The 16,378-nt window shown below is 42.1% G+C and overlaps 1 protein-coding gene across 6 annotated transcripts in view; it reads left to right on the top strand.

Annotated features, from left to right (window-relative positions):
• The first annotated feature begins 2,132 nt into the window (after window positions 1–2,132).
• The window catches only part of LOC111141146 (zinc finger protein 346), a 34,413-nt gene continuing 20,167 nt past the window's right edge, over window positions 2,133–16,378 (top strand). For 2 of the 6 annotated variants that reach the window (XM_022493503.1, XM_022493498.1), the window contains exons 1-3: window positions 2,133–2,307; window positions 15,545–15,648; window positions 16,229–16,321. In XM_022493503.1, the coding sequence (XP_022349211.1) occupies window positions 2,133–2,307; window positions 15,545–15,648; window positions 16,229–16,321 (372 nt within the window). Of the gene's footprint in view, window positions 2,312–2,973; window positions 2,981–5,604; window positions 5,635–11,587; window positions 11,614–14,688; window positions 14,697–15,544; window positions 15,649–16,228; window positions 16,322–16,378 lie in introns of all 6 variants that reach the window. The other 4 variants (XM_022493505.1, XM_022493504.1, XM_022493499.1 and 1 more) reach the window with 3 other exon arrangements.

Raw genomic sequence — 16,378 nt, 5'->3', positions numbered from 1 at the left:
AGGTGCTTCATAAACTATAAAACATTGCACAAACATCAATCATCTCTAGCATTTTAATAGATGAGTCAGGCACGAGGCCTGACACAGAGCTGATCCACAATATTTATAATATAAATAAGTAAATCCCGCTGGTGAGCTGTGTCATCTCAGGCAAGAAACATCTCTGTCTCTACCTCTCTTTTGCCTCCTCTGATACCACTTCCCCCTAGTTCAGTGGGCTCCAACCATACTGTCCTTTTTCCTCTTCCAACAGAGTGAGTTCACTCCTGCCGCAGGGACTTTGGACCTGCTGTTCCCTCTTCCTGGAACATTCTTCCCCAGTTCTTTGCATGCATGGTCTTTAACTTCTCATCCATCAGGTCTTAGGTAAAAGGTCATTTCCTCAGAGGTTTTCTCTAATCACTCTAAGTTTCCTTCCACATCATTCACCCAGTACGTATTCCTGTTTTATTTTCTCCTTAGCACTTATTACTATCTGTTGACTTGTTTATTATACTGTCCTCCACTAGAATAAAAAACACTATATTACAGCTTCCTTGTCTGTCTTGTTCACAACTGTATTTCAATGCCCAAAATAACCTCTAATTCATAGTAAACTCTCAATAAACATTTGAATAAATGAAGTTGAAATAATTATACCAAAAGTTTCATTCACTCAACAAATATTTTGTATGTACCTATGAGAGCCCAGGCTCTATTTAAAGATGCTGAGGACTGAACTAAGAACAAAACAAAAATCTCTGCTTTCTTGGGGCATGGCTACTAGTGGGAAAACAAACAAAAAACAAGGTAAAAAGTAAAAACATACTATATATGATAATGTTAAGTGTTAAAGAGGAAAAAAAATAATAAAGCAGGAGAGGGGGACATGAAATGTGTGTGGAGGGGTTAAATTTTAGATAGGGTAGCCAGAGAATGAAATGAGAGGCTGAGGGGCGCCTGGGTGGCTCAGTCGTTCCGCGCCTGCCTTTAGCTCAGGTCATGATTCCCCATGATTCCCCAATCCGGTCCTCCTATCAAGTACCACATCTGGCTCCCTGCTCTGCGAGAAGCCTGCTTCTCCCTCTCCCACTCCCCACGCATGTGTTCCCTTTCTCACTGTATCTCTCTCTGTCAAATAAATAAATACATTCTTCAAGAGGAGTTGGAGGAGGAGGAGGAGTTGGAGGAGGAGGAGGAGTTGGAGGAGGAGGAGGAGGAGGAGTTGGAGGAGGAGGAGGAGGAGGAGAAGAAAGAAATAAAAGAGGCTGAGCCATGAGGATACATGCGGGAAACGCACTCCAGGAGATCAAGGTGACTGAGACAGTAATGAAGGTGTTGGAGGCTGACACAATAGGAGATGAGATCAGGGAGGTTAAGGGAAGTCAGACTGAAAAGGGTCCTTTGGCTAAACTAAGGACTTTGGCTTTTCACCAAGAGTGGGATGGGAAACTGTTGAAGAGGAGGAGCATCAGGGTATCATGATACGGCTTGTTATAAGAGGACTGCTGGGGCTGCTGTGCTGAGAATATCTGAAGGGCAAGGGAAAGGTCCAGTAAAGAAGCTACAATAACCTCAGCAAGAGATGGTGGCTCGGAAAGACTGTGGGAGGACATGAGGGGACAGAGGATAAATTTTCAGATTTGACAGTTACGTTGGAGAGTTTAAGGGGGAGATCTGGGCTGGGAATTAGAACTTGAAACTCAAATGGTATTTATTATCAGCAGCAACAGAATCACGGAGATGGAGTCCTGGCTCTACTGTTGAGTAAACTATTTCTAGGTTCTGGGCTTCAATTTCCCTAACAGTAAAACGTAGAAAATATTCCCACATAACAGGGCCTTCAAGAGAACGAAATGAGAAGCGTCGAAGGCTGACGGTGAACAAGGCGAGAACCTTCAGCGGAGGGCTGCACGAACCTACACCGGAGGGAAGGGGCTGCTGTAAAAGCAGCGACTGACTCAATTCCACAGCACTTACTCGGATGTCCCCCAGCAGCCATCAGAGAGAAGCGCCTGGAACCGCACCGCAACGCGGTCTGCGGCGCCCAAACCTCGCGAGATTTGTTGGCCCGGCAAAGTCATCCTCCCACCCACATCTCGCGAGACCAAGCTTTATGAGTGGCTATCTGCCGGTTAGGGCTTGCAGGAAAGATGGAGTATCCCGCGTTGGGCACCGTGGAGGCCGCAGACAGTGGAGGGGCCCGACCATACAACAGCTCGGAGGAGCGAGAAGGACGGGAACCGGACGGGCTGCGCTTCGACCGCGAGAGGGCGTGCCGCCTGTGGGAAGCAGTGTCCGGGACCCAACCAGTGGGAAGGGAGGAAGGTGAGTCCGGGGACCTCAGAGGCAGCAAGTCCCTCACTCGCCCGCTGGTTTCACAGGGAGTGGCGGAAGCGCGGGGCGGGAACGCGGCCCAGCCCCTGGGTCTCCGGGCACACCCCCTGGCGCCCGGCCCGCCCCCTTGCGTGAGGCGCCCGGGGACTTCTTGACTCGTGCACCCCGGCTGGGCCTGGGTACGGTGGGCCCGTTCCCTTGAAAATTGAGGCCGCAGCAGCAATGAATGAGGTCTCCCTGATCTACTGGTCAAGGGCCTTCTCATACTCAGGCCGCGGGTTTTTTTCCCCTTCCATTCTTACCCACCAGAGCACGGCTCTTATCGTAAACTCGTAGAATGTAATTCCTATCCGTGCCTTTTCTGAGACCCATAGAACCTTCCCCGCCAGACTCCTAGCCCCTCACCATTGCTCCCTGACTCAACATCGTCCCAGTCTCCAGGTTCTCCCATCCCTTGTGTCGCTTGCCTCCCTTCTCTCGTGCCCCACACTGCCAAGGACTCCAGAAGGCGTTCTTACCCCCTTTTTCCTCCTGGTTTTGGTATCTTCAGCCTGGTTTACTCCTGTTTCTAGGCGTCTGGTCTCTACTACCTGGGTCCCTTTAATGTGATGGGGGCCGGGAGGCTGAGAAACTGGCCAGGGTATGCTTTGGCTCCAGCTTCTTTGTATCCCATGCTTGTACCGAAGTTGTAGAGAACAGAATACACGGGGGCCGGGGCGGTGGGGGGGGTGGGGGCACTCTCTGGGCTGAAGGTTCCCAGCTTGCTCTGCATTTGACCTGGCTCTGGGTAAGATGGAGGTGGAGGAGCATGGAAAGAGCTGGCCGGACCTGGTTGCGTGACCCCCTTCGTATCCTTAGCACAGCTAGCTGCTTAACTCTAACCCAGAAGTACAAGAACTGTCTGGCCTTCTGTGCTAATCCTGTCAAGTAATCTGCAGTAAAATCAGATGGTTTGTTTGCTTGGTGAGCAGAGTAATCTTGGAAGTTTAATATGTTGCTTGTGAACTCATTGCCCTGGCATAAAATGGAATTTTGACCACATCCAAGGAAGATATGTTTAAATTTGGAGTGGTACGCAGACCTATATCCTTGTGTATACTTCTCTTTTTTTTTTTTTTTTTAACTAGTCTAGTATGACTCCTAAATTAATATGGGCTCTCTGCCTCCCACATAATTTCAGACTTGTTTGGTACAAATCCCTGCAAACACATCCCAATTTTCCTTTCACTAATTTGACAAACATTCAGTGATAACCTGTTTAGTTCCCAGGACAGGCTGGGCGGCAGAGCTACAGAGAGGAGGAAGATACTGTCCCTTGCCCTGGAGGAGTTTATAGTCTAGTCCAAGAAGCAGACACCAAAACAATTTCAGTATAAGTTAATGGGTGCAGTGAAGAGGAATATATAAGAATTGGTTGTGCACAAAGAGGGAGTGACTTTTGTCCTTGAGGGACAGGGAAGGCACTCCCTTGGGCCTTGAAGCAGAGAACACAGCAGCTGTGCTCTAAAAAGTGAATTGCTTATGCGTGTGTGAATGTACAGTGTCACTTAGGACCTAGTTTATTTTCCTACTCTCCTGACTTTCCAATATTTATATGAGGTTTAGGTAGAGCCCTGTTTAACACTAAATTCTACTCACCTTGGTTTTTGTTTTGTTTTTTCTCTTAGCACTTTCATTGAGTTATAATTTATGTATACCATAAAATTCACCCATTGTAACTGTATGATGCAATGATTTTTTAAGTAAAAGTACAGAGTTGTGTTTTAGAATATTTCTATGGCTTCAATTAGTTCCTTTGTTCTTGTTTACATTAAATCTCCACTCTTACCTCCTGCCCTAGGCAACCACTATAAATTTACCTTTTCTGTACATTACATATAAACAAAATCATACAATATGTAGTCTTTTGCATTTGGCTTTTCCCCGGCATGTTTTTGAGGTTCAGCCAAGTTGTACTGTGTATTAGTACTTCATTACTTTTTGTTGCAAAATCAAATCTCATTATATAGATCTTGCTTTTTTATCCTTTGACAGTCTCTGCCTTTTGAGTGGGCGGTTAAGACTATTCACATTTAATTTCATTATTGATATGGCTAGATTTACATTTTCTACTTTGCTATTTATCTCCTTTACATTTTGTTCTTCCCTTTTTCTCTACTGACTTCTTTTGCGTTAAGTATTTTTTAGTGAACCATGTTAATTTCTCTGTTAATTTTTTTTATACTTTTGTTAAAGTTATTTTCTTAATGCCCAAGGGACTACAAAATGCATCTTAAGTCATCACAGTCTACTTCAAATTAATACAACTAACTTTTTTTTTTAAATACTATTAACTTAATTCTGGTAAAATATAAAAACATTCCTCTAATGCTGCAATGTTCCTCCCCCTCCCTTGTAGTATTATTATCATGTATATTATTGTTATATATATTACATCGATATATATTATAAACCTAATTATTCAGTGTCATAATTATTGATTTATACAATATGTCTTTTTTTAAAGATTTATTTATTTTAGAGAGAGAGGGTGCACAATGGGGAGGGGCAGAGGGAGAGAAAGAGAGAATCTCAAGCAGACTCTGCTAAGTGTGGAGCCAAAGGCAGGGCTCCATCTCACAACCTGGAGATCACAACCTAAGCTGAAACCAAGAGTCAGGCGCCCAACTGACTGTGCCACCCAGGGACCCATATACAGTATGTCTTTTAAAGAAATTAAGAGAATTTAGGGAACAAAAATATTTATAATGTCTTTTATATTAACCCACATATTTACCATTTCTGGTGTTCTTTTTTTCTTCCTCTGGATTCACGTTACCACTTAGTACCACTTCCTTTCGGCCAGAATGGCTTCCTTTAGTATTTTTTGCAAAGCAAACCTGCTAGCAGTGAATTCTCTCAGTCTTTATCTGGGAATGTCTTTATTTTGCTTTCAGTCTTAAAGAATAATTTTTTAAAATAACATGTTGGGGCGCCTGAGTGGCTCAGTGGGTTAAGCTGCTGCCTTCGGCTCAGGTCATGATCTCAGGGTCCTGGGATCGAGTCCCGCATCGGGCTCTCTGCTCAGCAGGGAGCCTGCTTCCCTCCCTCTCTCTCTGCCTGCCTGTCTGTCTGCTTGTGATCTCTCTCTGTCAAATAAATAAATAAAATCTTTTAAAAAAAATAAAATAAAATAACATGTTGGGACGCCTGGGTAGCTTAATTGTTGGGCATCTGCCTTCGGCTCATGTCATGAGCACGGCATCCTGAGATGGAGCCCCACATTGGGCTCTCTACTCAGCAGGGAAGCCTGCTTCTCCCTCTCCCACTCCCCTGCTTGTGTTCCCTCTCTGTCTCTCTGTCAAATAAATAAATAAAATCTTAAAAAAATTTTTTTTAAATAAAATAACATCTTTATTGGTACATAATTCATGTACCATAAATTCACCCTTGTAAAATTCAGTGGTTTTTAGTATATTCACAAAATTGTGCAGTCATCACCAATAATTTCAGAACATTTTCATCACCCCAGAAAGATGCCCTATACCTATTAGCAGTCACCTCTGGCAACTACTCATTCCCTTTCTCTTTCTATAGATATGTCTATTCTGGATGTTTCATATCAATTAAATTGTATAATATGTGGCCTTTTGTGACTGGCTTCTGTTGCTTAGCATAATGTTTAAAGGATAGTTTTGCTGAAAAAAAAAAAAAAGGGGGCACCTGGGTGGCTCAGTGGGTTGGGCCTCTGCCTTCGGCCCGGGTCGTGATCTCGGGGTTCTGGGATCGGGCCCCGCGTCGGGCTCTCTGCTCAGCTGGGAGCCTGCTTCCCCCTCTCTCTGCCTGCCTCTCTGCCTACCTGTGATCTCTCTCTCTCTCTCTCTCTCTTAAAAAAAAAAAAAAAAAAAAAAAAAAAGATAGTTTTGCTGGACATGGAGTAATTGGTTGACAATTTTGATCTTCTCACTACTGTTATTCCACTGCCCTGTGGCCTTTCATTGTTACAGATAGGAATTTAAGTCATTAATCATATTATTCCACTATGTATGATGAGTCATTTTTCTTTTGCTACTTTAAGGAGTTCCTGTCTTTATCTTTCTTTTTTTTTTTTTAAAGATTTTATTTATTAATTTGACAGACAGAGATCACAAGCAGGCAAAGAGGTAGGCAGAGAGAGAGGAGGAAGCAGGCTCCCTGCTGAGCAGAGAGCCCGATGTGGGGCTCGATCCTAGGACCCTGGGATCATGACCTGAGCTGAAGGCAGAGGCTTTTAACCCACTGAGCCACCCAGGCACCCCTTTATCTTTCTTTTTAAAAAAAAAATTTATGTATTAATTTAGAGAGAGTGAGAGAGACTACAAGCAGGTGAAGGGATGGGGGAGACAATCCTCAAGTAGAGTCCTAGCTGAGTGCACAGCCCAAAAGGGGGCTTGATCTCATGACCCATGAGATCATGACCTGAGCCAAACCAAGAGTCAGACACTTAACTGACTGAGCCACCCAGGCACCCCTGTCTTTATCTTTCAATAGTTGGACTATGATGTATTTGGGTGTAGATTTCTTGGTATCTATCATGTTTTGAGAGATTGAGACTTTTTTTTTCTTAAGATTTTCTTTATTGGACAGAGTGCACAAGTCAGGGGAGTGATAGGCAGAAGCAGAGGGAGAGGGAGAAGCAGGCTTTCCGCTGAGCAGGGAGCCTGATGTGGGGCTCGATCTCAAGACAGGGATCATGACCTGAGTGGAAGGGCAGAAGTTTAGCTGACTGAGCCACCCAGGTACCCCGAGAGACTTGAGACTTTTGGCTGTATGGATTGTTTTTCTTTAATCAAATACGGGGAGTTTTCAAACATTGTTTCTTTTTCTTTTTTTTTTTTTTTAAGTTTTATTTATTTATTTGACAGAGAGAGACACAGTGAGAGAGGGAATACAAGCAGGAGGAGTGAGAGAGGGAGAAGCAGGCTTCCCGCTGAGCAGGAAGCCAGATATGGGGCTCAATCCCATGATGCTGGGATCATGACCTGAGCCGAAGGCAGAGGCTTAACCCACTGAGCCACCCAGGCGCCCCTCAAACATTGTTTCTTCAAATATTTTTTTTTTCTTCTCCTTTCTCTCCTGAAGTTTCCCCATATATATTTGTTTGGTGTGCTTTGTATCCCACAAGTCTCTAAGGCTCTATTCATTATTCATCCTTTTTTTTTTCCTCTTCAGATTGAATATTTCTATTGATCTATCTGCAAGTTCACTGATTCTTTTTTCTGCTACTTTGAAACTGATGTTGATTTTCTCATGAATTTTTCATTTCATTTATTGTACTTTCAGCTCAACTCTGCTTTTTTGTTTTGTTTGTTTTATTTTTTGTTTTAACAGAGAGAGAGCAGGAAGCAGAGGGGGAGAGGGAAAGAGAGAATCTCAAGCAGTGTGGGGCCCAATGAGGGGCTCAATACCATGACCCTGAGATCACAACCAGAGCCAAAATCAAGAGTTGGACGCTTAACCTACTGAGCCACCATGACGCCCTTGAACTCTTGTTTTATATGTGTTCTAAGTATAAAATTTTTTTTTAATTTAATTTATTTATTTAACAGAGAGAGAGAGAGAGCGAGCACAAGCAGGCAGAGTAGCAGGGAGAGGGAGAGAGAGAAGCAGGCTCCCCGCTGAGCAAGGAGCCTGATATGGGGCTCCATCCCAGGACCCTGGGATCATGACCCAAGCCAAAGGTAGCCGTCCAACCAACTGAGCCCACCCATGTGCCCCCTAAGTAGAAAAAATTTTAACACCACATCATCAATACCATTACATTTGCTTTCTTCATACTTTTTTTCTGTGCTAAAATTTGAGCCTTTTCAGACCATCAATAATATGGATTCACAAAATAGAAGTACTGAGGCTAAGTAATCTTAATGGGGCTAACTGTCCAATGCATTCTTGTAGACCACCCTGCCCATTAGACTACACTGCCTAACAAATCTGACCCACTGGTAGGTTATATCCGGCTTGCTTTTACTAGGATCTTTTGATGTATGCTGCTTTCTAACTATAGCTGTACCTAGAAATCCACTACTTCCCAATAAGCCATAATAAGCAGGCTATTAAATTGGTTACATCTCTAAGGACCATCTTCAGACAATTGGTGAATTTCTTTGGAGCTGAGTTGAAGATTCTAAGGCCACATTTGGGGCCAAGGAATAGCAAGTCATTATAAACTAGCAGTGTTCACCATTAATTGGAATATAGGAGGTTGTTTAGTCGTGCAGTGACCAGCTATTCAGGACCTAAGTATCCTAAGGCAACTTAAGGCACATTAAGTCTCCTAAAGACAGTAACTTAAATTGAGGTATCACGACCATTTATCTCCCAAATACTACTTCTCCTACATTCCTTAAGTTTATGAAGAATTATCTTGCTTCTCTACCCTAGCTCTGTCCATACTTCACTGACCCTGTGAAAATAAGCCCTGTCCTAGATCGCTCAGTCTCTGCCCTATACATCCTCTTGTTGGCTACAATATGAATACAAATCCAATCCTGCCAAAGATGTCTTATCATAGATTTGGAAGACAGAAGTGCAGTGAAGATCATATTCCTATGGCTTTTCACTATTGTTACTATCAAGAAAGGGTCATGGAACTATGAGATCATCCTACATCAGTGTTCCAGAATCCATTATCAAGCTTCATAGGCTGAGATGAAGGTTCATTGATAATGCAAACTTCTTACTTTCAGCAAGTTTGCAATGGAGACCTCAAACTATAGCTCTTTTGTTGGAACAGACAAATATTATTCCTGGAGACATTTATGAAGGCCCAGCCAAGTACCTTCAGACTTTCCAATGGTTTTCTAAGCATCTATTTTCTTATATCAAACCTGTCCCATTTGGGGAGGTAATTGGTAGTTGGATTAAAGTTGTATGTGGAGGGATGCCTGGGTGGCTCAGTCAGTTAAACGTCTGCCTTTGGCTCAGGTCATAATTCCAGGGTCCTGGGATCGAGTCCTGCATCCAACTCCTTTCTCAGCAGGGTGCCTGCTTCTCCCTCTGCCTGCCATTCCGCCTGCTTGTGCTCACTTTCTCTCTCTCTCTCTCTCTCTCTCTGGCAAATAAATCTTTTTTAAAAATAAATAAATGAATAAAGTTGTATATGCATATCAGGGCAGTAGAGACGCACATTCAGGCCACCTTCTCAAAATTCTGATAATTTAAGTTCTTTTTCCCAATGTGGACCATAGCTTCCTCCAATCTTGTAAACCTCTCATGGTTCTTGTGAGTTAGGAATTTAGGTAGGACTTGGCTGGACAATTCTGTCACAGGGCTTGGAGGGATCCAAGACTCAGTCACAGGACCTCTTTCCTTTTCCATCTATGCTAGGCCTTCTTTTCCAGTCCATAGCCTTTATAAAGTGCAATTGATATACTTAATGATTCTCAATTTATAATCTCCAGTTCTGACCTCTCCCTTGAGCTCCAGACTTGAATCTCCAACTGACTACTTGATATCTCTACCCATATATCTGATAGACCACTCATATTTAACATAGCCAAAGAAAAGTCTTAAGTTCTCCTCCAAGGCTGTCATCCTCCAGTTTTCATCTCATCTGTTCAGTTGCTCAAGCTCAAAACCTAGGAGTTACCCTTGACTCTTTCCTTTACTCCCCCACATCCAATCTAAGAAATTGCATTCAGATCTACTTCCAGAATGTAATTCCAAATCCATACACTTTTCTCTGTCTCCATTGCCAGCTTCCATTGGTTTCCCCATACAGTCTGCTGACATGATGATCAGAGCAATCTTTTTGAAACATAAGCCAGATCTTGTTGCCTCTCATGGCACTAAAAACAAAATCCATAGTTCAAATCATGGCTTTTGGGGGCAACTGGGTAGCTCAGTTAGTTAAGCGTCTGCCTTTGGCTCAGGTAATGATCTCAGGGTCCTAGGATCAAGCCCCGCATGGGGCTCCCTGCTCAGTGGAGAGCCTCCTTCTCCCTCCCCCTCTGCTGCTCACCACTGCTTGTGCTCTCTCTCTCTGTCAAATAAGTGAATAAAATCTTTTAAAAAAAAAAAAGATCATTGCTTTTGAGGCCTTACATTCATTCAACATGATCTTACATTGCCTCTCCAGCTTTTATTCCCTACCACTTTTGTCTCATTCACCATACTCTAGCCACACCGACCTCCTCTCCATTCCTTGAATACGCCAAACTCATCCCTGCCTCACAGAGACCTGGCACTCTCTCAGGCAGGAACACTATTTCCCCCAGACCTCCTTATAGCTGATGCCTTGTAAGATGGTCTTCACTGACTACCACCCCCATCATTCTTTACCACTAATTCATTGTTGTTGTGTAAAGATTTTTTATTTATTTATTTGACAGAGAGAGAGAGAGATAGAGCACAAGTAGACAGAGCAGCAGGCAGAAAGAGAGGGAGAAGCAGGCTCTCCACTGAGCAGAGAGCCTGATGCAGAACTCGATCCCAGGACCCCGGGATCATGACCTTAGCCGAGGCAGATGCTTAACCGACTGAGCCACCCAGGTGCCCGCCCCCCCCCTTTTTAAGATTATTTATTGATTTTTTTGACACACAGAGAGAGAGCCACTTAGTTTTTGTAGTGTTTCTTCTTCTCTGTCACTATGTTGCTTTTTATTTGCTTTGTATTCTGTCTTACTTGTTGATACCGCCCGAGTGCTGGCACATGGAAACCATTCCAAATATATATTTGTGGACTGTGTGGATATACTCTCTAAGGCCAGAGAGATACATTTCATTCATTCAGCAGATACTCACCAAGGTCCTCCTATGGGTCAGGTATTGTACCAGATACTGGGATACAAAGTCATACATGGTCCCTACTCTGTTCAGCCTTTGAGAGTCAGATTCTGAATATCTTTGAAAAAGAACCTCATCTTCTTCAATTAAAAAAAAAGAGAAAAGGGGCACCTGGGTGGCTCAGTAGGTTAAGCCTCTTCCTTCGGCTCAGGTCATGATCTGACCTGGGATCCTGGGATCGAGCCCTGCATCGGGCTTTCTGCTCAGCAGGGAGCATGCTTCCGTCCCCTCTCTCTGCCTGCCTCTCTGCCTGCTTGTGATCTCTGTCTGTCAAATAAGTAAATAAAATCTTAAAAAAAAAAAAAAATCCAGCATCTGCAGGTCAGGAGAGGATGACTGTACTCTGACTCTGGGTACCATCTCCCACTTATGGACTTTGCATTCTGAGGAGCCACTCATCCTCCCTTTAAAATAAAAGCTCTGAGGGTACCTGAGTGGCTCAGTTGGCTAAATAAAAACTTTGGCCCAGGTTTGTTCACAGACCCACTTTCCTTGGTTACTCTGAACCCAGCTGAGACCAGCAAGGTCTTTCACAAAAATTTACCAAGCACAATAGGAGAAAAATGGAATAAACAGAGACTCTAAGGGGCAGAAATACAGCCAGACAGCAGCCTTTCTGCCCAAAAGTGCTGGCACAGATAAGCTTTAGACCTTGTAGAGTAAGGAAAGTCACCTTAAAATTTTCCTACCAGGAGGGTCACCTGGGTGGCTCAGTTGGTTAAACATCAGACTCTTGGTATCAGCTCAGGTGATGATCTCATGAGTAATGAGATCAAGCCCGATATCAGGCTCCCTGCTCAGCAGGAAGTCTGGTTGAAGATTCTCTCCCTCTGTACCTCCCTTTCAAATAAATCAATCTTAAAAAAAAAAAAAAAAAAAATTCTACCAGGAACCTCCCTCCAGGGCATTTTGACCACATTTTGGTCCAGAATAGAAGATAAAAAATGTGAGCTTTCTGTCTGCTCACAGTTTTCTGGACTCTGCCCCTGCCTCAGGTTATTGGTGTCATGATAGAACTCATGAATTACATGAAATTTTACTTCCTCCCCAAAGGTAAGACTTAGTTCCCCAAGCCCAACAATTAAGAATAGTTAATGTCTTGGTTTACTACAATATAGAACTTGTGTAATATGTTAGGTGAATTGGAATGTTTCAAAGTCAGATCAAGAAAAATTTCAACACTTATTAAGTTCTAGAATAAGAAATAACTTAGGGCACCTGGCTGACTTAGTCCATGGAGCATACAACTCTTGATCTTGGGGTTGTAAGTTCAAGCCCCACATTGGGCATAGAGATTACTTAAAATCTTTAAAAAATACATATATATTCATGGGTACAATCTAGAATATAATTACTTTTTTCAGAAGCACAGGACCCAAAAAAGAATTTGACATATAACATTAATCATTGACAAAAAACACGTACTAAGCCAGACACTGCACTAAGTGCTTTGCATGGAAAACCACAAGGATAATACATACCGTGAGATCCATGCTACCAGTATAGTAGTCCCCCTTATTCATGGGGATTATATTCTAAGATCTCTACTGAATGCCTAACACCACAGATGGTATTGAACCCTATATATACTATGTTTTTTCCTATACATACATATCTATGATAAAGTTTTGTTTTAAAATAATGCACAGTAAGAGATTGGCAATGGTAACTATTAATAAAACAGAACAATTATAATAATATACTGTAGTAAAATTTATGTGAATGTGGTATCTCTCTTTCTCTCAGAATGTCTTACTGTATTGTACTTGCCCTTGTGGTAGTGTGAAATTATAAAATGCCTACATGTTGAGATAGAGTGAAGTGAATGATACAGGCATTGTGACTTAGCATTAGGCAACTATTGACATTCTGAAGATATGTGAGAGGAAAGATCATCTGCCTCCAGACTATGGTTGACTATGGGTAACTGAAATCACAGAAAGTAAAACTGTCAGATAAGGGAGGTTCTGTACTCCCATTGTAAACAAAGGAAAACCACAGGATGGAGATTAATTTCTTTCCTTTTTTTTTTCTTTAAGATTTTATTAATTTGTTTGAGAGAGAGAGAGAGAGCACCTGAGAGAGCAAGAGCTGAGGGAGAGGCAGATCGAGAGGAAGAAGTAGGCTCCCTGCTGAGCAGGAAGCCTGACTTGGGGCTCCATCCCAGGATGCCAGGACGATGAGCTGAGCCAAAGGCAGATGCTCAACCCACTGAGCCACCCAGGCACCCCGAGATTAAATAATTTCTATAAAATCACACAGTCGGGGCGCCTGGGTGGCTAAGTGGGTTGAGCCTCTGCCTTTGGCTCTGGTCGTGATCCCGGGGTTGTGGGATCGAGCCCCACGTCGGGCTCTCTGCTCAGCAGGGAGCCTGCTTCCCTTCCTCTCTCTCTGCCTGCCTCTTTGCCTACTTGTGATCTCTCTCTGTCAAATAAATAACTAAAAATCTTTAAAAAAAATAAAATCACACAATCACAGAAACAGCAGCAGGATTTGAACCCAAGTGGGCATGATTGGGGAGCCCAAGTTCCTAACCACGATTTGTACAATACACATTTAACTGGTATTAGATGATAGTTTGTGTTAACTGTATAGTAACAGAATTAGTTTACCTTGTCTCATAAAGGTGGAAGATAATACAGCAACATCTTTTAATTGACACTTAGCCTCCAAAATTGCTTTTCAAATTTTCTGATTTATTCCAAAGAAACCAATTTTAATGTTTCCTTACAAAATCATGTTCTTCTCATACAAAAAGAATGTTCTAGTCTTTTAATAACTAAACCCCAGTACAATATTCTAACCAAACGATGTGTACAGTTATACCAATGTAAATTTTTAAAATCAGAAAATGTGGGGCCCCTGGCTGGTTCAGTAAGTAAAGCATGCAACTCTTTATCTCAGGGTTGTGAGTTTGAGCCCCACAGTAGGTATAGAGATTACATAAAAATAAAATCTTCTTATTTTAAAGATTTTATTTATTTATTCGACAGAGAGATAGCACAAGTAAGCAGAGCGGCAGGCAGAGAGAGGGAGAGAGAAGCAGGCTCTCTGCTGAGCAGGGACCCCAATGTGGGGCTTGATCCCAGGACCCTGGAATCATGACCTGAGCCAAAGGAGCCACTTAACCAGCTGAGCTACCCAGGTGCTCCCAAAATAAAATCTTTAAAAATAAATAAATCAGAAAATGCTATTGATCTTTTAGTGGAATAAATGTTGCTTTATTTTTAATTCCATAGAAAATGTTCACAAATAATAAAAAAGATACAGAATTTGTTATTACAATTGAAAAAAAGTGATAAAATGATTCTCTTTTCAAGTCTTTCAGTCTTTCTCATTCTATCTGGGATGAAGTCTCAGTTGGGTGCTGTCATGTCTTTTTCTTTTTTTTTTTTTTTTAATGATTTTTATTTATTTATTTGACAGAGATCACAAGTAGGCAGAGAGGCAGGCAGAGAGAGAAGGAGGGGGAAGCAGACTCCCTGCTGAGCAGAGAACCCAATGAGGGGCTCAGTCGCAGGGCCCTGGGATCATGACCTGAGCCAAAGGCAGAGGCTTTAACCCACTTAGCCACCCAGGTGCCCCAGGTGCTGTCATGTCTTAACACCTTTCTTCACAGTTGCTGCTCTCTTATTCTTTGTAAGGAGAGCTCCAAGCCTCTGGTACCAGTGTCCATCTAGAATTATTTCATTTTTATTGGTAGCTATTTAAATTTATGATCTAAAGATTTCTTTTTAAAAGAATTTATAGGATGGTGATTATAGTTAATAATGCTGTATTGTATATTTGAAAATTGCTAAGAGAGTAAATCTGGAAAGTTTTCAAAGTTTCAGAAAAAGATTTGTAACTTTATATGGTGACAGATATTAGCTAGGTTTATTATGGTGACCATTTTGCAATATATACAAATATCAAATCATTATATTGTACACCTGAAACTAATATAATGTTGTATATCAATTATAACTTTAAAAAAATTTACTTAATAAAGAAAATGGCTTACACAAAATTATAAAGTAATTGTATAGGTGATATGAGAACATAGCATGAGTCATGAAAGCATAGGGAAGGAGTGACTAAGGTGTGCCAAGATATAATGGTATGGCATTCCACTACTCAGTGCCTACATTTGAGACAGGGTTCAAAGATAGTGCTGTTGAGGTGTGTTTTTGGTTTTTTTGTTTAATTAACATATAATGTATTATTTGTCCCAGGGATGCAGGTCTGTGAATCATCAAGTTTACACATTTCCCAGCACTCACCATAGTACATTCCCTCCCCAATGTCCATAACCCATCTACCCTATCCTCATCACCCCCACTCTCCAGCAACCCTCAGTTTGTTTCGTGAGATTAAGAGTTTCTTATGGTTTGTCTCTTGAGGTAGGTTTTTAAATCAAAGATTTTTTTTATTTTCCTCTCTGTAGTGGAGCACATGATCCAGAAGAACCAGTGTCTCTTTACCAATACCCAGTGTAAGGTTTGCTGCGCCTTGCTCATTTCTGAGTCCCAGAAGCTGGCACACTACCAGGTATGCCATTGTACCTTTAGAAATACTTTACTTTCAAAAAATAAAAAAAGAAATACTTTACTTTCCGTACTTCTCCCTGGCTTGCAAAATGGAGTGTATATAATTCCTTCTTAGCCACCCAGACATTGCCTCCCTGCATGCTGACTGTGACTTGTTCTGAAGGTTGACTTAATTTTTCTATGTCTCATCTCTCCCATCCAAATCAGGATCATCATACTTCATCTTCCCTCTCAGTGTGATATAGTAGAAAATATGCACTTTGGCTTTAAATAGAGCTGAGGTAGAATCACAACTCTGCTGCTCATCTTGGGCAAGAAACCTCACCATCTTCAGCCTTAGTTTCCTTATCTATAAGATAGAAATGATGGTAATTTTCTCATTGATTGCTGTGAAGGTTAGATTTAATAGCATGTAAAGTGCCTTGAACAGAGTAGGAGCTCAATAAACTAGGTTTTTCCCCCACCTTCTCCTCCTCAAAAGTTTTTGTGAGGATGAATCAGATGAAAATCTAGTATTTTTGACTGCCTTAGATATGAAATGGCTTTTGGCTATTTTTGATCTTTTTCCTGGGTTTTTGCAGAGCAAAAAACATGCCAACAAAGTGAAGAGATACCTAGCAATCCATGGAATGGAGACATTAAAAGGGGAAACGAAGAAGCTAGACTCAGATCAGGTAATCCAGCTGCCATGTTGAGACTGCTCACTTCCTGATGAAGCCAACAGGCAGGTT

This window comes from Enhydra lutris, unplaced genomic scaffold, assembly GCF_002288905.1.
Source record: "Enhydra lutris kenyoni isolate GAN:26980312 unplaced genomic scaffold, ASM228890v2 scaffoldscaffold5, whole genome shotgun sequence".
NCBI classification, from domain to species: domain Eukaryota; kingdom Metazoa; phylum Chordata; class Mammalia; order Carnivora; family Mustelidae; genus Enhydra; species Enhydra lutris.
Note: the sequence above shows the minus strand (reverse complement) of the source record. Positions and strands in the feature narration are given on the sequence as shown.